The sequence below is a fragment of the Candida margitis genome, assembly GCF_024628925.1.
Source record: "Candida margitis strain CBS 14175 chromosome Unknown scaffold47, whole genome shotgun sequence".
Classification (NCBI taxonomy): Eukaryota; Fungi; Ascomycota; class Pichiomycetes; order Serinales; family Debaryomycetaceae; genus Lodderomyces; species Lodderomyces margitis.
Window position 1 is genome coordinate 1 of NW_026261878.1, and position 27,263 is coordinate 27,263.

The 27,263-nt window shown below is 38.3% G+C and overlaps 8 protein-coding genes across 8 annotated transcripts; 5 read left to right on the top strand and 3 right to left on the bottom strand. All coding sequences in view use genetic code 12, as the record gives it.

Moving 5' to 3' along the window:
- Positions 1–1,164: 1,164 nt before the first annotated feature.
- Positions 1,165–4,701, top strand: CANMA_004168 (E3 ubiquitin-protein ligase; the record flags this gene model as incomplete). The annotated part of the gene is made up of 2 exons (XM_051816417.1): positions 1,165–1,201; positions 1,535–4,701. The coding sequence occupies 2 exons, from the start codon at positions 1,165–1,167 to the stop codon at positions 4,699–4,701; spliced, it is 3,204 nt and encodes a 1,067-aa protein (XP_051670204.1).
- Positions 4,702–4,799: 98 nt separating this feature from the next.
- PMT1 (dolichyl-phosphate-mannose-protein mannosyltransferase) lies at positions 4,800–7,532 on the bottom strand (the record flags this gene model as incomplete). Its single annotated transcript, XM_051816418.1, has 1 exon — positions 4,800–7,532. The coding sequence occupies one exon, from the start codon at positions 7,530–7,532 to the stop codon at positions 4,800–4,802; it is 2,733 nt and encodes a 910-aa protein (XP_051670205.1).
- Positions 7,533–9,851: 2,319 nt separating this feature from the next.
- Positions 9,852–12,755, top strand: CANMA_004170 (Arf family guanine nucleotide exchange factor; the record flags this gene model as incomplete). The annotated part of the gene is made up of 1 exon (XM_051816419.1): positions 9,852–12,755. One exon carries the CDS (start codon positions 9,852–9,854, stop codon positions 12,753–12,755), a length of 2,904 nt encoding a protein of 967 aa, XP_051670206.1.
- Positions 12,756–13,034: 279 nt separating this feature from the next.
- Positions 13,035–13,655, top strand: PUP3 (proteasome core particle subunit beta 3; the record flags this gene model as incomplete). Its single annotated transcript, XM_051816420.1, has 1 exon — positions 13,035–13,655. The coding sequence occupies one exon, from the start codon at positions 13,035–13,037 to the stop codon at positions 13,653–13,655; it is 621 nt and encodes a 206-aa protein (XP_051670207.1).
- Positions 13,656–13,940: 285 nt separating this feature from the next.
- Positions 13,941–17,761, bottom strand: CANMA_004172 (uncharacterized protein; the record flags this gene model as incomplete). The annotated part of the gene is made up of 3 exons (XM_051816421.1): positions 13,941–14,211; positions 14,600–16,039; positions 16,380–17,761. The coding sequence occupies 3 exons, from the start codon at positions 17,759–17,761 to the stop codon at positions 13,941–13,943; spliced, it is 3,093 nt and encodes a 1,030-aa protein (XP_051670208.1).
- Positions 17,762–20,474: 2,713 nt separating this feature from the next.
- On the top strand, positions 20,475–21,143 carry CANMA_004173 (uncharacterized protein; the record flags this gene model as incomplete). The annotated part of the gene is made up of 1 exon (XM_051816422.1): positions 20,475–21,143. One exon carries the CDS (start codon positions 20,475–20,477, stop codon positions 21,141–21,143), a length of 669 nt encoding a protein of 222 aa, XP_051670209.1.
- A 1,361-nt stretch (positions 21,144–22,504) lies between these two features.
- CANMA_004174 (uncharacterized protein) lies at positions 22,505–24,538 on the top strand (the record flags this gene model as incomplete). Its single annotated transcript, XM_051816424.1, has 1 exon — positions 22,505–24,538. One exon carries the CDS (start codon positions 22,505–22,507, stop codon positions 24,536–24,538), a length of 2,034 nt encoding a protein of 677 aa, XP_051670210.1.
- An 895-nt stretch (positions 24,539–25,433) lies between these two features.
- Positions 25,434–27,062, bottom strand: CANMA_004175 (uncharacterized protein; the record flags this gene model as incomplete). Its single annotated transcript, XM_051816425.1, has 1 exon — positions 25,434–27,062. The coding sequence occupies one exon, from the start codon at positions 27,060–27,062 to the stop codon at positions 25,434–25,436; it is 1,629 nt and encodes a 542-aa protein (XP_051670211.1).
- Positions 27,063–27,263: the final 201 nt, after the last annotated feature.

A 27,263-nucleotide genomic window follows, 5' to 3' on the forward strand; every position in this document is an offset into this window, starting at 1 on the left:
ACATGATACATTGGATGATGACAGTGTCTATTTTGTTAAGTAGCTTGATCTTTTTATATATTCGAATCAACGTATGCTTATTCGTTACACCTTCTTTTAAGCCTCGCCAATCAACTGGCAATTTGTCCCAAAGGGACGCCCTAGTATATCACTGGCAGAGCCTTCGAGCTGAAATACTCTCATCAAGGGTGGATGTCACACTGAGGAGGAGGGACAGTCATTGCTCTGCGAGGATTCTAACCTGTCCTTCGGGTCTAGCGACAATAAGCAACAGTATTGGAATACTTGGGTGGTTTGACAAACTACGGCTCAACAAGTAGAAACATAATCTAACAGCATCCAATACCACGAGGGTGTATATATTTTATAAAAACTTGGATGAAACAGGTATTGCAATTTAAGATATGGAAATGTCTTGTGAAGTGAGTTGTCTGCATATAAATCATTCAAAACATTGCAAATTCTGTTCAAAAACACCACATCCAACACCGACCCTCCTCTTTTCCCATTATAAGCTTGAAGCAAGTGCTTCTATAAATTGTAATTATCTATGTTGGTAGTTTCTCAGTAGCAAATGCAACTCACTTTGAAGACAATGGTTATTCCCAAACTGATTCAAAATTACTCTAACTCCCAGAACAAATGATACTGCTGCAATGGTATTTCAAGACGATGTTTCTAACGTGAAACCTCAAATGCTTATTCTCGGATGCTCCTTCTCAATTGCTCCCTTTCGAAAGTTGATGAATCTGGACCAACCTTGAAATTTAGTTTTTGAATTGAGAGAAGGCCTGAACTTTGCATCAATTACGCACTTTCCTTCTTAGTTCCCACGAAATCAAACATAACTTTTCCAACTGGTGATAAACTCGTATTCATGCATTCTCAAATCAGGAGGATCAGATCAAACTCTATTTGAAGGTAAACAGAAATATTAGATCTGTGGTAGTGTGCAGACCAAAAAAGGTGTAGCAAAATTTAAACCTCTTGTGCTCGCTTAGTAAATCATCTTAGGTTTTGAAAGAACCAAAACTATACCAAACAACCACCCCATTATTGACACATCATAATAGAAAGACTATTATTTGGACTATACATACAGATCAATAACTCCTTACCAGAATAGCTACACAGTGTACGTCACAAATACAAGTTAGTTGCTCAATGGTCGATATGGAACATACATGTCGAATTTGTCGTGGTGAAGGAACTCCACTGGAGCCTCTATATCACCCTTGTAAATGCCGAGGCTCCATCAAATACATCCATCAAGATTGTTTAATGGAGTGGCTAAAGCATTCCAACCAATCTACTGAAAAATGTGACATTTGCAATACGCCTTACAAGTTCAGGATATTGTATGATCCAAACATGCCCAAGATTATACCCTTCACCCTAGTGTGGGACAAGTTTGTTCAGGTGGCATCGAGCACGATGGTTAAAAGTATTAGTATATTCTTGTACGTGCTATGCATTATAATCCAAGTACCCATATTCTGGAAGTTTTGTGGGCGTGTATATACTTGGGCCATAGACGGAAGATTACCTGTACATAACCCCACTTTCATTGATGCATTATACTTTGGCGAGCTTGACATAAATGGGTTGACTCAAAATGTAACGGCACCGCAACTTGCGTTATTAAAGTTGAGAAAATTCCTCAGTTATACGTACTTTAGCGGAGTCCGATACATTTTAGTAGGGATCGTTATTCATATTGCGTTGTTTGTTGAACGAGAATGGGTCGTTCGCGATGAAGGGTACTTGAAGCTATTGCATCGCAAAATTGGCAAAGAACCAAAGACCCAGTTGGTTGATATGTTGCAGAACGCATTAGATGTGTTGCGGAGACAGGAAAATCAAAATGAAAGAGAGGATGCGGTGCAGGAGGCAAATTTAAATCGTGCCATTGACAGTCTACAAGATCGTGCCGAGCAGATGAATATACAATACGAAGAAGAGTTGAGGCGAGCAATTAATAGAGGAGAGATCTTCAATGGAGATGTACAACGTAATGGCAATGACAATGACAATGACAACTTGCACAGGCCAGAAAATTATGACGACGTTGAGGTGAACCATGCCGATGTGGAAGTAATTCATGAAGATGACGACAATCTTGTTTTTGATAATGTTGAAATCGGCCAAAATGCGCCCGCCCAGGATGCACACAGGGTTATAATTAACGACGAATCGGAGTCTGACGATGAGGATGAAGTACATCAACCGTTGGATGATGATTTTGAGCAAATGGAGCAACAAGAAGAAGGAAACAATAATGGTGGTGCTATTGGAGAAATTATGGAAGTTTTCGGCATCATTTTGAATATTAAGACGCCACTTTTCCTTATGGTGGTGTGTGACTCCATCATCACTGCATATTTGTTTTTGATCTACGTGGTGCCTTATATCTTGGGTGATTTGTTTGTGTTTGTTTCTGGTTATGTTTTCAAATTGATAATGTCATATGCTCCAACCCTTTCTTGGAACATCAGTCTCAAGACAGGTTATGAATTTGCTGATTTCTCCATCCTCACTATCCGAGAATATATTGTTGAGCCATGTGTTAATACATTTAACGATTTGGTTTACCCTAATAATGCCCAGTATAGCTTAGTGGATCGGATTTTGGTTCTTGGTTTTGGATACGCCATCATTTGTGTCACAATACACAATGTAATGAAGAGTTTAACTTCGGGACCAAAACCAATCGTTGGATCCTCAAGACGCATTTACAAAGTGTTGTTTGAATTAAGTTCCACCGCTAAAGTGTTTGTCATTTTTGCTATTGAAATCTTCTTTTTCCCGGTTTATTGCGGTTGGTTATTGGATTTCTGTGCTGCTCCTTTGTTCCTTGACAAGTTTACTCAAGTGACAAAATCCGGTACTACATTTATTTTGTTTCTTACATCCATAGACAGCTGGACTCAAGTGCCCTATATTCGGACACTGCTTTACTGGGCATCGGGTACTTTATACATGCTATTTTTTGCATTATTTGTAGGGATGGTGAGAAACACAATCTTGCGTCCTGGTGTGTTGTACTTTATCCGCAGCCCGGATGATCCAAATGCCAGATTGATCCACGATGCATTGGTTAAACCTTTGGGACTCCAATTGTCGAGAATTTACCTTAGTGCAAAAGTTTACACTGGGTTCATTTTGTTTGGTATTGGTGGTGTTACATGGGGATTGAGGTATATGGTTGCTCCAAGTCACGGAAAGTACAATGTGATGTTGCCTATGGAATTGCTGCTTACACCTAGTGGGTTGATTTTTATGGTTCCATTGGGGTTGAGTTCTGCTTTTATTAGGCAAATGCTTCCGTTGATTACAAAGTATGTGAGAATGTATTGGGCAAGAGCATTTGAACTCAGTGCTCACAAGTTGAGGTTGTCTCATTTCATTATGGGCAAGCCAATCCTGCAAGAACGTGGCCACATTGTTTATCGCAGCTGGAAAGATCAATTTTTAGCCACGGCTACGCCAGATTATTCACAGCCGGTAACTTATAGACAAGCACAAGAGATTTTTGCCACCAATTCAGAGATTAATGCATGTTTTGTCCCTGATGGCTATTATGTACGTGCTCCCGATAACGATACTGTTTCGCGAAAATTTATCAAAAAATTGTTTGTGCCCGTGACGAAAGATGACAAACTATTGCGAGATATTAATGAGGATGACATGAAGCACTCAGGGTATGAGACGCCATCCAGTGAAGAAGAAGAACTAAATACCGATGATGCCCATTGCATTGTTTATCGTCCGCCTAATTTCAAGTTACGGTGCTTTGGATTAATTTTAATGCTTTGGGTATTCGCCGTACTTCTCATCTTGTTGGTGGTTTTATTGGCGTTGGTGGTGGGGAGACCCATTGCAGTGGCACAACTGATTTTGTTTGACAAAACAATGCCTTTCTTTTCACCGGGCAAGATCAATTGGAAATTGGCTGACCTGGTCAGTCTCATTTATGGATTATTATTGGAGGTCAATATCCTCAAGCTTTTTGACCGTTATATTGAGCAACAACGTCAGCAGGGGGGAGGTAATGAAGTTGAAGCACGCGAGGCACCAAGACCAAGATTATTTGAAAATATGTTTAATTTTGGCTTTGGTGCTGATGGTAATGATGTCAATGGCCAGAATCGATTTGTAATTTTCAAGCTTCCAATAATGGCATTTGTGGTTGCACTTTGGCTTTACTGGATTGTTTCGGTGCACTTGTTTTGTGTTGATTTCCCATTCCAAACATGGTTCAACACTTCAATCATCAAGTTTGAGCCCTTGCCTACATTTGCTCACTTTGTTGCATCATGGTGGACATTGTTGCCGGGAATAATGTATCTCACCAAACCTCTTTTACGAGAACAAACTCTAGGACAAAGTTTATCTTCACTTGGATTTGGGTACCTTTTGTTGAATTATGCATTGGTTTATATCCCAGCTTTGAGTTATACTGCTTGGAAAATCATGCACTTGGATGCCAGTGCTTTGAAAAATGACAATGTGCAGAGACCAGGATATTTCCCCGTGGCGTGGATTTGTTCGTTTGTGATGTTTGCCGTATATCGATCTGTCAATAATACAATCAAGTTGTATGATTACATTGGTCAAAAGATCAAAGCGGAGAAGTACGTCAAGGGGAGAGCAATTGTTAATGACGACGAAGAGGGGGATGTTGAGGGAGAGAGATTATAGAGTTAGGGTTGAGGGGTGCAAAGTGGTGTATAGGAGTGGTTAATGTATAAAAGGGTAATGTGTATTCAAAGTTTACGTCTTCTATTGTATTTCTCTTTTTAAATTGGTTGTTGGTTCTCCTCCACTGGTTGCTCTATTGGTTGAACTGGGGGGTCAATCGACTCTTCTTCAACAATCTTTTGATTAATATCATCGACTTGATCATATTGTGGGATATCATCAAGCATCGGTTTTTCAACTTTTTCAACAATTGGTTCATCTGCGACTGCTTCTACTTGCTCTTCAATAGAACTTTCTTCGTCAACATCAACTTGTTCAACTATGGAGTCAGGAGCAGCAGCATCCTTGTCTCCATTCGACTTGGTATCGATATCGATTCCTGGTGGTGCCAATTGTTCATGCTCCTTAACTGGTGCTTCTTGTGCATCAACGGGTGGCTTTTCAATATTCTTTTCCTCTTTAGCTATATTTGGCACGGCTTTAGGAGTTTGCTTAGCTTCTTCAGGTTGGGCCAACTTCCAATTTGACGGTTCTAGAGGATCCTCACTTTCTTCAGCAAAATCGTATTGAGCGATATTTTGATGGAAATTATTACAATCATAATCCCATGTACTAAACGGTTTCGAAACCTCACAGGCGGACTTGGTCCATGGGGTAGCGTAAATCAATGATGAATAATTGAGGTAGAAAACCGTGCTCAACACGACAAAAACGGCGACTAAAACCAAGGCCAATTGGCGCAACACGCGCGACGACGATGTGAAATAATTGGTAAAGATTTCCAAGAAATGACCCAATGACAAAATTCCAAAGTATAATGCTGGCAAGTAATGGTGCAAAAACAATTGTCTTCCCATAATGAAGAATGGTAAATAGTGTAATGCCCACCCTAAAACATAACTAAAAGTTTGCACATTGAAATTGAAAACTTCCTTGTTGGTAGCCATTGGTTTGCCTAAATGGAACTTGAACACGGTTATGAGTGCATAAATGAAGAATGTGAAAATGACCGTAGTTGCCGCCCACCAAGTGACGGCATTACCCAATAGGTAAACCTGTTTATGTTCTCTTGTCCAATAATTGATTCCTCTCAATAAAAATGGCCATTCTGATGGATCACTTTGCCAGTGGTGGTGATCAGTTAAACCGGAATTGATTTTCCACATTCTTTGATGCAGTTCAACAACTTTTTCCCAAAGAGACAATTTAGGATAATTGATGATAGTTTGACGCTCTTTTGGCAAGAGTTTGTTATCATTGGTTTCGATATACCAGTGAGTTAATGACCGTTTACCTTGAGAAGCACTTGTCACTTCTTGTTGGCCGAACCCCCATTCGGGCAATTTAACTTCACTTGAAAACAAATAATTACCCGTCATGGCATGACGTAAACGGAAAATCGTCTTTAATGCTTTGACAAAGGCCTTGGCGTCATCATCTTTGGTTCTATACTGGACAATCTCAACCACCCAATCGTCATTGGCATCACCGTCGAAGCCGTCAAATCCATATGCCGAACATTCCTTTTGCCAATCGCGCTCACTAACTGGGGGTTTTTCATCATGCGAATGTAATCTTCTGCCTGTATTGACATGCTTCAATCTAATCTTCATTCCATTGATCAAGGGGACAAAAGTATCGTTGGAAATGGTTCCATTGTATGGTTCAATCAACCATCTATTGTTTGAGTCCAAATGAGGGTACAAGGTGATTTGTTGCTGCTTGGAACCAGTGGGGTAAAATTGTTGATGTGAGTGTAAATAGCCACCTTGAGTATCGAGGTGACGCAATGTGATAATTGAACCTAATCCAACTTCAGCAACAATATCAGTAGGGATTTTATTTCCCTTCAATCCAGCCCTAAAAGCACTGCTCATAAATGCACCTCCATCACCTTCATTAGGCAACATTTGGAAATGCACAGCGAAAAACGCAAGATACAAAACAATGGGGACTCCCAACAAGGTAAACCCACGAACAAAGAAATGAGCCAAAATTTGTCTCGTTGAAACGGTTAAATCACCAATGATAAACCACAATTGGTAAATGCACAAGAGTCCAACCCAAGCCACGGTGAAAAGACCCACCCATTTCGAACTTAAGGCAAGCCCTAAAGTCACACTCGTGGCAAATAAACTCCGATACCAACCAAAAGTGAAGGGTACCTGAATTTCAAATTTTTTCCATGAGTATATAGCAGCAGCAATGAAAAACACCAATGGTGAATCCAACAAAATGTATCTTGAAATAGTAACATTGGAGTTTTCAAAAATTAATAACAACCCAGTGATGAATGAGACAACAGGACGTACACCCGATTGTCTCAATGTCAAATAACTCAACACCACGGTGGCAACTCCCAACAAGGCGGGAAACTGTCTCATGAAAACAAAAGGCACGGTGTCAGGGAACTTGTCGCCAATCTTTTTAAATTCGAAATCGCCATTAAATCCACCAATTGATGCAACGGCAGCAAATAACATCTTGGCCAATGGTGGATGAACGTCCATGAAGAAATTACCCAAAATGTATTTTCTAGCAAATCCACCAAAATGGACTTCGTCAAATACCACTGAGTCAGGGTAAGACAACCCTTTTAATCTAACAAATAATCCAATTGAAATCAAGGCAAAAACAAAGAAATATTCTTGTTTGACAAATTGACGTTTTTGTAAAATAATTGGTGATGGGTTAGTGATTAAATACTCCCGTTGAGTGCCTTTACCAAATACTGGATCGACTAAAGGATCGACATTCCATACATCATCCTCCTGTTTCAGTTTGGCAGCAGCTGTTTTCAACTTGGCTGATGATACGCTTGATTTAGCCATTGCTTGTTGAGAAAATAGCTATAGGTGGGGGAGGAATAGGTCAGTGTAGTAATGGCAATGATTAGAGTAGACCTATTGATTGGTTGATTAATGTGTCTGATGAATTGAGGTACTGTTGGCTGTTGGCTGTTGTTTATTAGTGTAATCTATGGTTGTCCTTTTGTCTCCTTGAAAAAAAAAAAAAAAAAAAAAACTTTAGAATGAAAAAAAGACAACACATTGAGCAGGAAAGAGAAAAAAGAAGACAACGCACACGTACAGCTCCTACACACAAGAAAATACGTATTTTAAGAACCGACCCGAGATGATTATGATGATATAACATCTTCTCAATATACCAAATCTTCGTCTATACAATAATAGTAGAAACGGCCATTAGTCTGTACCATAGGAAACAGGTATCTGTTTTTTTTTACCAACTATTTCTATCAACTGAATCTGTCTGTCTTTAATTGATCTCAAGCGTCGCGTCCCCTGTTTTGTTATTATTTGTTTTTCTCTTTGTGCTGTGCTTTCGGGCGACGCGCACTTAACGGGGGGGAGGGGGAAAGTAAAATGAGATATTGTGTTTTAAAGCCATTAAAGCCAACCAACCAATGAACATCAATCATTAGAGGAGGGAGAGAGTATATGAGACTATGTATAGTAACACAAATCAACAACACTATTAGTTGGTGGTTATTACGACCTTGGAATACCAAAATAAAATAAAGAAAACAACACATAAACACAGAGAGGAAGTTGCGTGAATCAATATAAACATAGTCACATGATAGTAGACCCACTAAATTCTAGAGTGTCGTGTCGCATTTCAAATCACAATAATTTACGACAGAGACATATGGTAATGCAGGTGATTTGAAGGTAAAATAGGGTTATGTTGGTGTGTTTGTATACTAACTAATTACAATCAACAAGGAGTTGCAGCTCGCCGCCTCCTTCACTTCATTGCCATTTTTTTAGGGTTTTTTTGGGATTTTTGGAGATTTGGGGGGAGATAAAATGGCACCACTTTTTTATTTATGCTTTAGACTAATGCAAAAAACATCACCAATTTATCTTGCAGGACCAAAATTATTAAAAAGCCAATTGCATTACTTTGTTGTATGCAATTGTAACGTTTTTTCTATAAAAGTTTTAGAGTTTGAGTTACGCTTGATGAGTTGGGAAATCTTGTGTAGTTTGACGGAGTACAGCTTTTGAAGTCATTAGAGACCAAGAGGAATAAAAGAAAAAGCTAGAACACAACCTCTTCTGATTACAACCACCGCCCCCCCCCCCCCCCCCTCCCTTAACAGTGCTTTCCATCTCGAATGAGAGTCAGTATCATTGATAAATGTAGCTGAAAAGAGGAAGAATAAATAGAAAACAATGTTAAGTTGAGAAAAAGCAAAGGGAGAGAATAGTACGATTTTTCAACCCTGGAAGCAGAATGTAACCAAAAATTAAAATTAAAATTAAAAGAAAAAATTAAACGCCCTGTAAATCATTTGTCATTATAAGAAAAGCCAGAGTCAAAGTCAACTGTGTCTCAATATCTCAATAACCCCACCTGTGTGGAGAATAATATATACTACCCAAGTACAATGATCAGTTTTATTCTCGTGCTAGTAGTAGTAGTTGTTGTATTTGTTTATTGTGTCATACTATTCATATAAGAGACCCTTTCTTAAAGTTTTTATTGTCGTAAAAAACAAACAAAAATTGTATATGCGTCAGTTGTATTTAAGCGAAAACGATATTTTAACCGAAGAACCGAAGAACCGAAGAAAACCCTACACAACACTTGAGTTTAAGTTTCTTCAGTTGAATGTTACATTAAAAGCGAAGAGAATATATAAATATACATATATATATATATATATGTACTACTCTTCTCCCTTCTTCTCCTCCTTCTTCTTCTTGTTCTTCTTGTTCTTTTCCATTCTCTTATTTCTCTACTTTGTTGAACGTTTCATTAAAAAGATATTCTCATAACCACCATTTCTTAGCTGGGTGGATTTTCTTTTGTAACATCTTCTTCTGTTAGTTTTGTTTCATTAATTTTGATTAATTTTTATTTCCACCAAGAAAATTTTAGACGACGGAAAAAAAAAAAATAAAAAGAATAAAAAATTAAAAAATAGAAAATTTATCTTCACAAGATAAACAACAACGACAACGACAACAACAACGACAACGACAACAACAACGACAACAACGGCAACAACGACAACGACGACAACAACAACAACAACTTATTCCAATCTTTCTTTTAACTGAACTATACATATATCCAACAGATTACACACACACAAACACACACACAAACACACAGTTATGGACACAGGAGACACAGTTGACGCGTCAAAGATTGCTAATAAACTATTTGCAGAAGAGATATCCTCTGCCAAACCAGCAGAAATAACTCAGTTTCTCGCTGGTGATGATGCTGAATCGTCAGAAATCAGATCACTTTATTTCAACAACTTCAAATGGCCAGCTAACTTACTCAGCTCCATGCGTTTACTATGCTCCAAACTATACCTCAAGGCTGAATCTCAAGAGTTGGATCGTATTTTATCTTCGTTTGCTCAATCATACCTAAACCAACATCCTCAAAATGTATTTTGCACACAAAACTTTGAACAAATTTATGTCATTGTTTACTCGCTTATATTGCTAAACACTGCTTTACACAATGTGGAATTGAATAGGAAATCGCGTATTCGTCAATCTGATTTCATTAGAAATACCCTTTCGACTTTTTTACATCAAGATACAAAATTACTGAAGAGTTTATCAACAAAACAAAAACTTTCCATAGAAGTAACATTGTCAGATTTCTATGATGATTTGTTAAAGAATGAATTAATTTTAAAAACTGAGTCGTCATCAACACCTTCAAACCGACTTTCCAGGGCTAGTAAAGATGAGGATAATTCTACAAACATCACCACCACAACATTACCAGCATCAGCAGCCACAACATCTGATACAAATGGGGAAATAGATCATTCGGTAACCAGAAAGAGCTCAAATTCATCCATCTGGTCAACAGATACCACCCAACAGCAACTCCAACAGCAGCAGCAACACCAACACCAACACCAACGATTCCCGTTACACTTGAAAAGAATTACATCTGCATCATCAGCTATAACGTCGCAAACTGCAACTACTGCAACTACTGCGTCTACTGCTGCACCGGCAAGGGTGGGGCTTGCAAGAGCTTTAGCTGGCCTGGCGGTTCTCCACGATCAATCCATGTATAAACATGCCAACCACTCCTTAATGTCACAAAGATCATCACCAGCATTACGCCATAGAGGATCCTTTGATCAAGCTAATAAACGAACATCAGTGATTTCAAGAAAAGTTGACGATACAATGTCGGTGTTGTCATTGGATATTACTGGTCCTAATTGGCAAGAGGATCAAAAAGAAATGGAGCAGTTTGATGTCGAAGATTATCAGGATGAATATGACTTGGAATTGGAACTAAATGGTAGTCCCTATCTTAAAGAAGGGTTATTAAAGTTGAAAATCTTAAATAATGATTCAATCGACGATGGATCTATTTCACAAACGCATCAAGCTAATCGATTTTTGTCGTTTTTCAACCAGTCAAGAAATATCAATGTCTTGAGTAAATTTGTTGACCATTTTGTTGTTGTTTCCAAGGGGGAATTATCCCTTTACTCATTTGACCCAAAAGTGATCAAAAAACATAAACGTACAAATGATGTTGAAGACGACTTAGGCGATGGAAACTGGCTACGAAATGCTGTTAAATTAGGCACTTACAACTTATGCTCTACCTATGCCGCTTTAGACCAGCTGCAACAACAACCACATCATCCACATCATCAAACAGGTAAAGTGTATTGGACGCTAACATTCCCCAAAATTACAAAGAAACCTGCCAAGAAATTCATCTTTGAGGCTGGAACCAAAGAAATTGCCTTGGAATTTGTCAATACTTGCAATTATTGGGCGGCTAAAATATCAGCTATACCAACCTTGGAAGAAAGCGTATCTTCTGAAGAATACGGATGGGTCAATTTACCCCATTTGATCAAGACACGCAAAACATTTAAGAAATTGAAAACTATTCAAAAATGGGAACCAGTATTACAAGGGGTTTATATATCGAATCTTTCCGTTAATGAACAAGCCAATCATTGGGGGATGATGAATCAATTTGTCAAAACTTCGAGTTATTACAATCATTTGAAAAAACTGTATCGTAACTTTATGCAGTTGAAGCAAAAGTTTATTGAAAATTTCCCCAAGGCGCAATACAATGGGTCTAATTATACGCGCGTCATTTCTAATTTCGATACTAAGATTGACCATTATAAACAACAGTTGATGGTGTATCGCAGCTACATTATCATTTTGGGGTTTGCATTACAATTGCGATTCGACTTGCATGAAGAGAAGCAGAAACAAGAGCGCGATAAATTAGATACTAGTTTGGAAGATGACTCATCGCATCACAGTGTACCTCTTGATGAAGAACAAGAAGATGATGAATTGACCAAATTGGTTAAAAGTGAAATCAAGAAATTATTTTTCAATATGAAGGATATTGGCAATATCATCCCTACCTTTAAATCTTCAAAATCGATTAAAAATATAGCCAAGTTGCAAGAACAGCATCAATTGGAACAAAATAAATTGGTCAAGTCGCCCAAGACGTTTACATTGTCGAACTTGAAGGATAATGAGTCACCTATTGCACAGTTGATTGCTACTTCGAATCAAAGCTCGAGTCCTCCGCGCAAGGAGTCGATGATGGAGACAACGATAACCGAAGAAGATGAAGAGGACGAAGAGGATGTGGCGGTGGTTGCTAATAAGGGAGATACGGATATTGAAACTACTGGTGTTAATCAAGGAGCTGAGCCAAACAAGGAAGTAGTAATAGGGGAGAGTGACGTCACTGTTTCTGTGTCTGCCGAAGAAGCAAAAGAGACAAAAGATGATCATGGGGATCAAGATGAAGATTCATCTAGTGAAATCAAAGCACAACTAAGCAGAAAAGATTCAGAGAATACTAAAGTTGATCAAGAAAGTAATGCGTCAGGAGGAGAAGGTGATCATGGTGATCAAGGACAAGGACAAAGACAAAGACAAGGACAAGGACAAGGTGAAGCTGCTGGTGGCTCACCTGTAGGTAGTATAAAAAAGCCGAATTTGGAAGTTGTGACTAATGAAGTGTCGGCTTTGGTTATATAAGTTATAGATTGTGTGTGTGTGTTTTGCTTTTTATTATTATTATTCTTTAATTTCTATTCTAAATGTGTGTTTTTATCGTATCGTTATTGTTTGTGAATTGGGTAGACCAATGGAGGTAAGTGGGATAAAAGAACTCCAATGAAATAAAGGTGTACTTGGTAGCGATACATTGGGGTTTTGGTTTTGGTACTTTTTTTTTCTTTTGTCGCCTACAAATTGCCACCAACTACATTCTACCTTCTACTCAGAAACTTTGCACAACCCAAAAGTTCAGTACAAATGTCAGATCCATTTTCAATAAACGGTGGTGCCGCAGTCGCAATGATAGGTAAAGATTGCGTTGCCATAGCCAGTGACTTGCGTTTAGGTTCGCAATCGCTTGGAGTGTCAAACAATTTTGAAAAAGTATTTGAATTTGGCGATAAAACCTACATGGCATTGACGGGATTAGCCACCGACGTGATAACATTGCGCGAACTATTCAAATTCAAGACCAACTTGTATAAATTACGCGAAGAACGTAACATTGAACCCTCGACATTGGCCAATCTCGTTTCATCATCATTATACGAACGCAGGTTTGGACCTTGGTTCGTTGGTCCTATAGTTGCTGGATTGAGTTCCAAAGATAACAAGCCGTTCATTTGTGGATTTGATTCGATTGGGTGTATTGACTTTAGTCATGATTTCATTGTCAGCGGGACGGCAACTGATCAGTTGTATGGAATGTGCGAGGGGTTATATGAACCCAATTTGGAGCCGGAGGATTTGTTTGAGACGATAAGTCAGGCCTTGTTGAATGCGGTGGATAGGGATGCGTTGAGTGGATGGGGTGCTGTGGTGCATATTATCACGAAGGATAAAGTGATTAAACGTGTTTTGAAAACTCGTCAAGATTAAGAGGAAAAGAAAATGTATAGCTAGTGATAATTGATGGGGATATTTAGAGATATCGTTGTGTTGTAGGTCAGGGTTTGAGCTTAAAAAGAGGGTGAATGTGCTAAACTATCTTCTTTTTTAGAATATTTCCTTTTTACCCAAATATAAATATCTATATACAAGTATTGTGGAGGCCCACTTTTTCTCCAAGAACTTAAAACTATTCACGATTAAGAGAGAGAGAGAAGACGTGGCTTTGATTACGCTGCCACCTCATTAACGAATCAAACGTCTCTCGGCATTCACTCACTTTTTCTGCATCTCCAACTCGATAACTTTCTTCAAATACCCATTTTTACCATACTCCTCCTCCTCCCTCTGTTTCTGCTTCAACTTCAACTTGGCTTGCTTTTCCTGACTCTGTCTGATCCTTTCTTTAGCATCATTAACTCGCGTATAGTGCAAACATTGACTCAATTGTTCCTTTTCAAAATTACACAAGCCAAGACATTGTTTGAGGAATTCTTGTCGATGGCATTCTTCTAATGCATCCATTAGTTTGTCGCATGTGTCGAATCTGGTCTTATCTAGTTGTGGGTGCATGTTTGTTTGACGTGTAGTGGTTTGGTTATTGTGGTGATGATGAGAATCACTCGTTTTTTTTTTCTTTTTGTCTTGGTGATTGGATCTTTCTTTTTGCTTCTCGTTCCCGCAACTCAGGTTTACATAGAGCACACAGACACACAAACACACATACACAGAGGGGTTATTCACACTAAGTTTGAGTTTGTATTGCATTAGGAATCTATGCGATACTCATTTAGGGGAACGGTAGAAATAACCAGTTGAAACTATACCCAAACTGGTACTGTAAACACATAAGCAAAAAGCCCTCCTACAAAAGTTTAATAAACATATCGATTTAATTAGACCAAACTTATATACCCATTCTCTTTATAACATACTCTTGTGCCAACACGCCAACACCCAAGTTCAATCCTTGACGAATCCAGTCCTTAACCCATTCTTTAGGATCCACATTATCCAAATCCAACTCAGCAGCATCTCCTGACTCATTCAATTTTAATTGCTCACCATCAAGCCAGTGCGCCCAGCGTAATGGGAAAGGCTGAGTACGGGATGTTATGGTGATGTTGTTGGTTATATCTTTAAGGATTAATGTAAATGAGAACGATGTGGTATTGTGGGAATCGATTATGGATGTTGTTGAAAGTGAGTCAATTTCGTCAACATCTTGTGGTTTGGAGTCGAGTTTGGTAGTTATTGGTTGTATTGTGATAAAGATGTTTGATTTGACAATGTCGTTAGAGTCATCGTTGTTGTCGTTGTTGTCGTTATTGTCGTTGCGGTTCTTTTCTTTCTCCTTTGACTCTTCTTGGCCCTTGTTGACCTCCTTTGCCTCCTTATCTTTCTTTTCCTTCTCCATTTCAACTTTCTTATACTCCTTAATGGCATTTTCCAAATTTGCATTGGCCAACTTCTCACCATCAATCAATTTCCCATAAAACAAATTCAACTTCACTTGATCACCACCTCCACCGTCTTCATGATGGTTGAATTCATGCACATTGACATTAATATCACCTTCAACTTGATTCATGGCAACGTTGAAGTTATTCAGCACCAATTTGTGCAAATAGGTGAAATTGTATAAATCGGAAACAAGCAAAATATTAAGAACTTCATCGGCATCTTCAATTAACCCTTGTTTAATCTGGTGGGAAATATTAAGAAACAAACTATTCAACCGAGATCCAATTTGTTCGGTATCCAAATGTTTTGATCGTTCGTTTAATTGGTTTGTGGTTGATGAGGCTAATTGATAGGTCTGTTCACTCAATTTCTCAGCATTGGATGTGATTGTGCCCCACAAGCTGGTCACTTTTTGGTTGCCTTCCAGACTCCACCATGATGATAAGGACGCAATTGGGTTCAGCTCAAGTATGTCCTGATTGCTTTCGGTTGCAGTTGAGCCTTGGTGGTCCTTCTGTTTTTGCTGCTGCTGTTGCTGTTGCTGTTGCTGTTGTTGACCATGATCATCGGTTGTATCTGATGAAGAAGTTCCGGTAGTTGGATCGTTTGTTTCTTCTCCATCCTCATCATTGGAGCTAACAATGTTTTCTACCTTCTTTTTAGGTTCTAATTTCTTCTTTGGTTTTTTTTGTTCATGTTGAGCTATTTCATCAAGAAAGTCAAAAACTTCTTTATCATCAGTTGATTTCGACTTGTTGGACTTGGAAGTTGGTTGTGATGCAGGTTCCTGTTTTACATCGGGCAATGAGTTTATTAAATCAAATACATCATCTGTTTCTGACATTGTTATCGTGTCAAAGGCGGGCGAGTTTTGATTGATTGGTCGGAGAGAAAACGAACGAGTTTCCAATCTTTTGTTATGAGAGAAAGGAGTAACTTTGTGTCGTTTAAAATGAATGTCGTCAAATGGATAAAATTGACACTGCAACCCTATTTGCAGCTTTCAAATAAAGCTGAAGGGTGCTATAAATAGAAGGGAATGCATTTGATAGGTGCCTTCAAACAGCCTGATAGAGGAGTGTTGAGGTTTCCATTGTTGGAGTGAATTTCAGTTTATACAGACTGTATAATAGCAATATAAGCTAGCCACCGAAGTTGTTGTTTAAATTCAATGTCGGGAACGACTCCCCTTACAACTTCTACGGGTACTACAGAAAAAACTCCGCCCGGCTATATTATATTTTTACATACTCAAGCTCATTCAAATCCTGTATACTCCTGACTTCTCTCTTCAGCAATGGGCCCAAATCAAAGCCAAGAACAACGTCCAAAGCACCTGTAAAGTAATCAATATACGATTGCGATATACCAGGGTATTCGAAATTCGATTCCCTCACTGTATGGTTACATCCTTGAATGGGGTCCATACCATTGAATCGATTGATAATCCAAGTCAAAGCTGCCGGAGCCCCAACTATTGTTTCAGTAATGTGTCCTGTTGATAGGTCCTCGTTAAACTCACCTGACTCTAACCTCCAATCACACCATTGCTGAAATGTTATTTTGGAGCTTTTAATGGGTACAATGTTATCTTGAGTACCTTGGTAGATGAACATGGGTATTTGAGGAAGATATTTCTCTGGTTGGTAAACTAAACCGTTCTCCTTGACTATTGAATTTGCCGGCTCTTCCTCAAGAACTGACCAACCGTCAGTGACCCATCTATTTTCTCCAGAAAAGAACTGGCTGCCGATATTTGCAAGTATGCCGTCTGCCAAACAATGGTCATTTCTTTGGTCAAAGCTCAGTCGCTTGGCACTTCTAACTTTCTCTTCCATAAATTTGGTCAAGTTGGAGTATTCATTTCCCAACCCACCCAAAGCATTTGCTATAAGACCGGCAAAAATCCCACCATCAGTTGCTTCTGCTGTAGCTGTGATATTGGTGACAAACCCGCCAAGTGTAGCACCAATCAAATTGTCACTCAACTCAGGGGCGTACTCACTTTGGATAGCAGCTGCCCAGCCAGAGGCAATGGTTCCTCCTGAATAACCCCACATCATAACTTCTGCATCGGAATCAATACCAGTCAAATTTCCTGAACTAAGGGCAGCTCTTATTGAATTCAATGTAGCTCTACCCGATTGCAAACCAACGGTAAATGTACTCTTTGGTCCTTCATAGTCAGGAGTTACAATATAGTAACCTTGATTCAATAATGGTGCCATGAAGTACATCTCCAAGGCCGAAACTATGGAGGTGATATCGGCCCCATACTGCAATCCATATGATGGTGAACAATCAAATTTTGACGAGTCTTCGAATGTCTGGTAGGACACCACCTTACCTGGAATAGCATTGTGTGGTTGGATAACGGTAGTGACAATAGCGTTTGGGTTACCAAATGTATCTTCAGATCTCACAAGTAGTTGCCATGAGTTTTGAACGCTAACGCTGTTAACGATGCTCGATAACGGTGCTGGTATTTTCCTGTGTTTAAGTATTGTGCCAACTTCCTGATCCTCATAACCATCAGGTGGGGTATAAAATTGGTCTTGAGATGGTTTAACGGGCTCAATAACGGCTGCAAAAATTACATGACCGAGGAAAAGAACGACAAGCCAGATATTCATATTTTGTAAAAAGATGGTAATGATGGAGTCCGGCTAGGCATGTTGGTTTCTCATAGGAGGACGCCGTATTCATACTTATAGCATAGAAGTATGAGTGATAAAAAGATCATATGCCCTTCTCCACTTCAAAGTGGAGCATTTTTCCCCATTGGCCAAGCGATGATATCCTGAAATTCACGACCCTTATCAACCAAGAAGGATTGTAAGAACAATGGGAGTCCACTAATAAAGGGTTTTTAACAATGGAACATTCTAAGCTGCAACTACTTCAATAGACGTATTAGGGAATACATCTTGTGCAATCGAATATATAATATGTTCGGAGATTGGTGATTTACCCAATTAGGCAAATAATTTTTAGCCGCAAAAAAACAAAAAAACGCAATACTACATGTACTCTCATTCAAAAAAGCGGAGCTAGTCGCTGAAAATGGTTGACAAAGAAAAGTACCAAGCACTAGAGGAAAGCTGGAAATTGGGGTAAATATCTAAATCTCTTAGGTATTGTTCTGCTTCTTGTAAATGGTCTTGTGATTTGTCAAATTAAAGTACACGCGATAACAATTTGAAAGCTTTGTTTCGGACCGAGAAATCTTTCTCCGTAAAGGCGGACTTAAATACTAGATGCTCACTGGAGGTATACATCTCTCTTTGTTTCCTTTGCAAGAGTAGCAATATCAGCAGTTTGATTTATTGGCTCGGGAGACACATCGATATATGTTGGTTGTTAGCTAAAAGAGGTGATCCACGTGGGTTAGACTCTCTCAACTGATTGACTTTAATTAGCAAGTGCCAGCCTCAGCAAAAGGTTTTCCTATACTGTGTGTTTAGCAACCACTCAGCATTCAATAGAGTAATCTTTATAACCCGCTGCAGCATTCACCACAAGAGAAGATATATCTTGGTAATTATTTAGGCTTCTTAAAAAGTACGCTTTCCACTTGGAAGGTAGTAGTAACCCTAATTACTACCCACCTGACATAGTTAGCGGTTTACCCTTTGTCGACAATTATTTCAAAAACAAAAAGCATTTATGAGTGTGGCCAAAAAAGTGACTAAAAACGAGTCAGCACAATAGACTTTAAACTGTTGTTTTTCTGTTGTTTCAGAGAGTACCATATACACGTGCCATTCACGTGCAGAATTTAACTTGATGAAGTTAGTGCAACCAAATCATTAAATCCTCCAAACCTGAAAGAAACCATTTAAGGAGTAATACTGGATATTCAATGTGAATATATTAGTAACTATTGTTAGCGACACTTGCTGTTTGTCCATTTGCGACATTGAATATTTAACGTGCAATTATTCTATGTTCCAGTTGATAGACACTCACATACACTCTTTATACAACTAGGCTCAAATGCGTGGGAGTTTACAGAAACTTCCTTGCTTCATTGATACTCTATGAAAGTGGCCTCTCGGTATTAAGTAACGTTTTGTTGCAAGGAATTCTATAAGTTTTGTATTCTTTGTATGAACTGTAAACGGAAAAACGCAAAAACAACACAAAGAAAAAAGTTTTTCCGAGAACTCAACAAAAAAAAAGGGAAAGGGAGGAGATACAGAGAAGCATAGCCAGCAAAGCAAAAACACAATAGATAGAAATATAGAAACGGAATAAAGGTTGCAATGAGGACCATATACACACATATATTCACGGTCATTATTGCCATAGAACATAAATTGAAACGACAAAAGAGACTCCGCTTTCCTTCGGCAATATCCGAATGGATCAACAACATCAAAGTGAGAAAGAGGGGTGGTTGCGTATAACTAAAAGTTGTAAAGGCAGAGGCAGAGACAGCGACAGAGTCAGAAATTATCTCCTTCTTCTTCTGCTCCTCCTCCTTCTCTTTTTACTCTTACTTCTCCATTCTGTAGATGTCCGAAATGTTTTAGGTCGTATTTGTTACACTTTGTGTGATTGTTAGTTTGTATTTTTTCCCCTCCTTTATCTCATCTCACATACCCAACTCCTTTGAAAGACTTCTCTCCCACGTTTATTCTTTAACAAAGAGTTTAACCATAAGGGCTATGTGATTAGTATAAAAGGTGTGGCTGCTGTAATAATACAGTGTGTATTAGAAAGAGAAAGGGATGTAAGCGTTTGCATAGTTGTAGTATTGTTCAAAAAGTAGGCTATACGCCAATTCTATCTGGCATTTAAATTTGCGATTCTATGTTTTTCTATGAGAAGATATAATTAGATATATAGGAGAGAGAGAGATATAAAGTGTATTATTATTCTTGTTGTTATTGTTATTTTAAGATGAGGGGATTTTCAGAAAAAAAAAAAAAGAACGCACATGGGCGTTTAATATGTGCTGTGTTTGTTATTGTTGTTATTACCACTTTAGTGTTATCTTTCTATTTAATTTTATTCGGCGTTTAATTATTTTGGGTTGCAGTTCTTTTTTTTTGCCATCAAAAAATTAAAAGAAAAAAGATAAACGAGCAAAAAATACACAAGGGAGGGGAAAGTCCGTTTTTGACTCTTTTTCTCTTTTATCTTCCACTATGAGATTAAAAAATATATAAAAGAAGCCTTCTTCTTTTCTTGATTTCAGAGTTTTGTCTTTTCTGATCTCTTTTTCCTAACTTTGCTATCTTTTACAAACTTCATTAAAAACTTATTCCTTTTCCATCAATTACCACTGCTTTCGCCTTTGCTTTACACAACAGACAAAAAGACCCTTTGCATATCACAACAATGATTTCCAGGTTTACTCAATCACTCAAACCTTACTTGAAGTCATCAACTTCTTTAGCAACAACCGCTGGCAAGCTTACACCATCTTTAACCATGTACCATAACAGTAATTCCATCTTGTCGCTCAACTTACTCAACCAGTTGACTTCTTATAGTTTACTTCCTTGCACTCATGATAAAATCTATCAACCAAAACCCCATAATGGGTTAAGCACATCCAAGAGTAAACCAAATGAGACAAATCGCAAGTTTTATCTAAATATTAAGGAGAGCATTGGCTTAACCAAAGAGGATCACAAGTTTATTATTGATCAATGTCTAGATATACATCCAGACAACACAAGAGTAATGATTCAGTCAGTGTCCAATGTAGACTTCAAGAAGTTATCCAAACAAGAGAGATTCAATCTTGTTGAACAATTGCAAGACTATGATTACCTAGTTAGTAATTTAAACAATGATTCAACGCGTTCAATGCCATTGATTATTGATTACAAACACAAGTTGTTGGCCAATGATGATGTCTCATTCAATCGTATAATGGCCAATTATTTAAGCTGTGGTATCCAAAGTGTTGCAAGAGGTGGTAACAACTTAGCAGTAGATGTTGGCGATGGAGAGAGAAGTATTAGCTACTCCAATCTGAACACACCAGGAGTTGTTGCCTAAGCTTTTGTTGACTTTAGCTTATGTTTTTTTGAATTTTTTTTTTCTATTGGGTTTTCTTTTCAAGGGATTTATTATAGGTTTTGGGACTTTGCAATTAGGGAGATTTAGATACAATATACGTTTGATATATAAAACATTACCTCAAGTTGTAACTGTAAGCGAGTCAACTCCTCTTTTTAGATAGTAGCAGGTCGAGCTGAAAGACATTTTCTTTTGGGTAACACCGTCCTGCTGGGGTGAATGAACAAAAACTGGGCTCTCTAATAACCACTAAACTGTAAAACCATAGAGGGAAAGATTAACAATAGGTGTTGAAGGTTATCAAAACATGCTTATTGTTCAACAGATAAGCAATAAAATTGATTCCTTCTCTTTACACAAAATCTTTTTTATTGTCTTTTATGACTCTACACAAAACTTGAGGAGTCTCGTAGACGATGCAAAGCAAATTAGCAAATTTCTATGACTTGTGTGTTTTTAGGGGCTTAAGCATTTACCCATCCAAAGTCTAATATACTGCACCCTGGCAAGAGAAAGTGCTACTAGAGCTTGGGTTTGATGTTTGATTTGAATTTAAAAAGACGGGATGTTGCTAATTGGCGCTACCTAATAGTATAGTTTGTAACCACACTTTACACTCCCCTTTATACGATAAATACTCTAGCGTGCCTTTCCTGCATTTCGACTCAGTTAGATGATAACTTACAATCATAGTGCTTTTAACCAATAGAATAAATCGGAATTCAATGTCACATTCTATTGTTATAGTATGTAAGTCCATGTATCTGTTCCTTTGCGTGTGTTTTAGAATATATTGCAGTTCTTATACCCCTCTCCCTGGTTCGTCTAGCCTCCGTTATAAAACTATAGTAGCCATCAATGATATTGCTCTAAGATTTAGTGCCTCGCACTTATCGTGTGATGGTTTATCCGAACGATCTACTCCATGCCACAACTAGCAACTCTTTAATTCCCCACTTCCCCCTGTTTTGTCCGCAAGTACACTACCTTTTATCTCACTATTGTTCTCTCTCGACGCCTGTTCTTTATATGCAGTACTTTAATGACTCTGCCTCTCACACAATCATTTGATTAATTTAATGTATGTCACTTGATTGATTTTTATATGTCCTTTTTTTTTCATCATCACCTACCAAAGCATCCATAAGACTCTTTAGATCTCAACATTACAAAACCGATTATCAGGTCTACATCATACATCTACCCACAGCATTCTAATTTTCTCCTTCATCACTTGTCATTTTATTTTTGTTCCACAGGAAAGGACAAAACTTCCCCCACAGCAATAACCAAAAGATTCTCGAGGACTTATTTTTAATTAGCCACACGAGTCTCATAATATGACTATAGATACTACAACTACAACAGCATCAGCAGCAACTGGTGAAACTGTGGTAGATTTGCAAAAGACTTTGTGTGAAGATTCTTTATCAGCAACTGTGTCGTCGTCGATACCAGACGCAGCCACCATGCACACTACTTCACACACCGCACCGTCGTCGAGGAGAAACTCCACCATGAAGCGAAGAAAGAGAGATAGTACAAGCTCGCAGCATTTCAACCGAGTATCGCATCAATACAACAAGTGTTTTCAAAATTACTATCATTCCAGCAACTTTTTGAAACAAAACCCCATCTACATCCCCAATATTAACACATCGGTAAACCACTGGCAACTACGTAACCTAACCAAGTACAACAGACAGGATAATGTGTTGTACTATACAAAGGAAGATTCAGTTCACTTATATGATTTATCCCAAGCATTTACCAAGAAAGTTTTGAAATTAAACTATTTCCCTCGTTGTTTTGATAACCACGACGGTTTGATTGCCACTGGTGGCTTATTGACTTCATCATCAAAATTGTTTTCTTTAGATTTGGATAATTTAACCTCAAAGGACTTTAGCACTTCTTCAAGAGCTGTTGCAAAGGGTTTATTTTCCTTTTATAATCCTGAGTTATCAATCTTGCACACGGTTAAATTAGGAGAAATGATAAATAATGATGTTTCATTGAATAAAGTGACAAATCAGCAGTATCAAGCACTTTTATGTAATAATGATGCCAATCTATATTGTGTTGACATCAACAACAATTCAAGTTTGAAAATGACAAACAAAATCAACTGTGAAAACTATACATGTCTCAACTCAAGTGTCAAGAACCCAAGAAATAGTTTGATTACAGCTGTCGGTGATTCATCGCTGATTTTTATCATTGACCCAAATTCAGGCTCACCAATTGTGAAAACTATTGATTCACAATATGATGGTGGATTCAGTATATCATACCATCCCAATGGATACTTGTTTTCAACAGTGTTCCAAGATGGTGTGTGTCAATTGTATGATTTGAGAAACTTGAATGCTCCACTTAAGCAATTTAATTCGACTCGTAAAAAGCATCAACTGGGAGCATTTAGAGTTTGTAAAATATCACAACAAGACGATTTTCATGATTTATTGATGATTGCCGAGCATGTGGGTCGTGTGCATTTAATTGATTTAAAAACATTTGATCGACAAGTTATTGTTGTCCCTGCAGCATTAGATCAGTTTGCCAATTATAAGGAATCGTTAATGAAGAGGGATGAAGATAAACTGAAACAATTGGAGGATGAATTTGAAGATGAAGAATATGAAGTCAAATCGCCCATGAATATTTACTCAGAAAATTTGTCATTTACAGCACCACTAGTGTATGATTACGACTATTTGACCAATGTCAATCCAAGGTTATTCAATGATGTTAGTTATGTGCCACCAATGAATCCGCCTGATTTGCATGATGAAGCGTTGAAATTGAGTGCTCCCGACTGGTCAAGAGGTGATAGTCTTGTGTTGAATGAGTCATCATCACAAGCACCACATGATTGTCCAATATCAACGACTTCTCCACGAACCAGTATCCATCATGCTAATCACAACTATCGTCGATTCTCGTCCAACCCACCACCATCATCGTCATCATCAGGATCAACTTCTCGTCCATCAGTGTCGTATGACGTTGATATTGATTCACAGTTGAATGAGATTTATCTCAACTACAATCATACAAATTCAAGAAGAAACACAACAACTACAACAACTACAACTACAGTCAATGCATCAACTTCATCGTCACCGTCAATGGCATCAGCAACATCATTATCGGCAAGCTCATCATACATGTACCTGACCTATTGTGATGATCTGTACCAACAACACACAAACCATCAACATGGCGAAATGGAATTACTGGGTATTGAATTTGTTAACGATGCTATAACAGGTGACTTGAGAATTGTTGTTGGATGTCAAGATGCTGGCGTTTTGATGTGGGATGTGAATGCAGTGACGAGGCGTAGTATTGGCAGCTTTGAATTTATCTAAGGCACGTTCACTTTCACATTAATGATCATGAACTAATGATGTGGTACTTTTCTTTTTTTTGCATTCGTCATCAAACCTTTTTGTTTTTTGTATAGGTATTTTTTATATTTTCTTAATGTTGTTTCACGTTCTTAGTCAATTACCGTTTGTGCTTTTCTTTTCATTTTTCAACAAAGTTGTAAAAAAATAAATTAACATATATACATAAATACATATACACACATGTTTGTAGTTACTAATATATATCTCGATTTGCAAAAACAACTTTGGTGATTAAAAAAAACTATGTACGGTAGAAGAACAACACCCCTCCATTTCTTGAAAAGTCAAGACTAAGTAGGAGGTGTTTTCTGTGGATAAATGGTTCAGAAACGGTAGTAGAAGCACAAATGAACGATACGTCACTTCTTCTTCGTCTGTTTGAAGTATTGTCTCTCTGTCTTTATTTTTTTTGGGGGTTTTTTGTAAGTTTTTCTGGATTTGGCGTTTTTTTTTCAAAGGTTTATAAAAATATTAATAATAGTTAGGGGGCGTTCAGTTTAGGTAACATTTGAATTTCATTTCATTGTCTCTTTACAGCATCATTTTGGTGGTAAAATATATTGTACAAATTTGAGTAATTCGCGCTAATATTGATGGTGAAAATACTCTTTTTTTAGAAAACTAACTTGGGGTTTGGATCGGTTAAACTTTCTGTGGTTTGAACACTATTCCCTTTATTGCAACACTAGTCTTTGTGAAAAGAATAAAGCACTATGATCTATGCATATGCACACCCTCTCTCTCTGTCTCTCTCTCTCTCTCGTATCACATCACATCACATCGTTCCAGTTTCTCCTCAATACTCTTTCTCTCACTTCTCTAGCTCAATCAACTCTACTACCACTCATGATCATTATCTACGAGCTCTCACTTTATGTCCATCTTCACTAACTTCAATATTACCACATTGACCCAAAACTTCCTTTACATCAATACCTCCTTGATTGGTAATAATTTTGACACGTTTAAAACTCAAGATCAAATCCAAAGGCACCCATCCTTCTAAATCCATATTTTGTCTCAAAAAGAAATCCTTGACCAAGTTCTCATCACTGAAGTAATACTCCAATTGATATCGTAATGCCTCTGATGGGTTCTGTTGTGGTGAGATTGGTGGTGGTGGAGCTGTTGCTGACGATGATGGAGGAACTGGGGTTGGCAAAACGCCAGGTGCTCCAGGGACTGCAGGAACGCCATTAGGCATGAGTGGATGTTGAGGAATAAAAGCTGGTGGCTGCATTGGCATGTAATACATAGGAGCAAAGTTGTTAAACTGTGAAGGACTATATGGGCCATTAGCGTTAGGGTTGGGCGATTGATTATGGTTGTAGTTGCGGTTATTGTTCTTGTAGTGTGATTTGTAAGGACGTGGTTGGTATGGTTGTTGGTTGTAGTTGTTGTAGTGCTGGTTATTGTTGGTGTTGTTGTTGTTGTTGTTGTTATTGTTGTTGTATCTCTTGGAGTATCCATTTGACGAACCATTATTGTTGTTGTAGTTTGGGTTAAAACGTCTGTTGTATGGTTTCTGTTGAGATTGTTGTGGAAACTGTTGGTATTGGTTGGCTGACTGCTGTTGTTGTTGCTGTTGTTGTTGCTGTTGCTGTTGTTGTTGTTCGTCTACTGGGGTTTCCTCGCTTGGTTGAGTTACCTCACCTTCTGTTGAGTTTTGCTCTTGTTCTTGTTTAACATGTTCGGATTCAGAATTAGGATCTGTCAGCTCGTTATCACCTTTAACTGGCTTGTCAGAAACCTGACTCTCATCTTTTGATCCAGCTCCAGATTCAACATCGGTCTTTTCAGCTGACTCGTCTCTCGATCCTTCCCTCTTTTTAAACCCGGACTTTGATCTGTCATCTCTACCAGAAGCTCCACTTGCGTTCCCACGATTGGCACTGCTTGGGTTGTTCTGTCTCCTCTTACTTCTTGGCTTTGAACTACCGCTTGATCTCGATTGCAAGGTCACATTGACATCTAAAGGAACCCATTTGGTGGTAATAGGCTTGATAAACTTCTTTGGCTGTTGTTGCTTTATCGACGGCGTTTGCTGGCCCAATACTGGAGTACGCTTGTTATCAGAACTAGAGTCATTTATTTTCAACGCCTCAACATCGTTGGATATCGAGCCCCATACTGATGTAGCTGGAACTGGTGCTGGAGCCAAAGAAACTTTGGCTGGTGAAGTCTTTGGTGAGTTGGTGGTGGCACTGGAGTTGGCAGTAGTGGTGTTGGCTGATGAAGGAACTGATTCAGTCGAGGCAGGAGGAGTAGACGATTCAGGCTTAATTGCCTTGTTTTCCTTGTTTTCTTTGTTCTCCTTGGATTCCTTGGACTCTTTGGACTCTTCGGATTCCTTAATCTCCTTGGACACCTTTGTTTCAGTAGGCTTGGCAGTTGATGAGTGTGTTTCAACTGGCGTTTCCTTGGTGGTCTTACCATCGGACAACGACTTTGCTAAAGCAGCATATGATACATTGGAAGTCATGCTTAGTTTGTTTTTGCAATGAATAATGAGGTTATGACGTTGATTGAAAAATGAATATGTTTAAACGTGACGAGAATTCTTACCTCTCAGGTTATTCGTTAAATGACTATGCAGTGTCGTCACAGGACCTTGATTGAAATGATCTGAAGTAAATACGATTAGCTAATAGTTTGCTCTTTGGGGTATGAATTGAGCAAATGC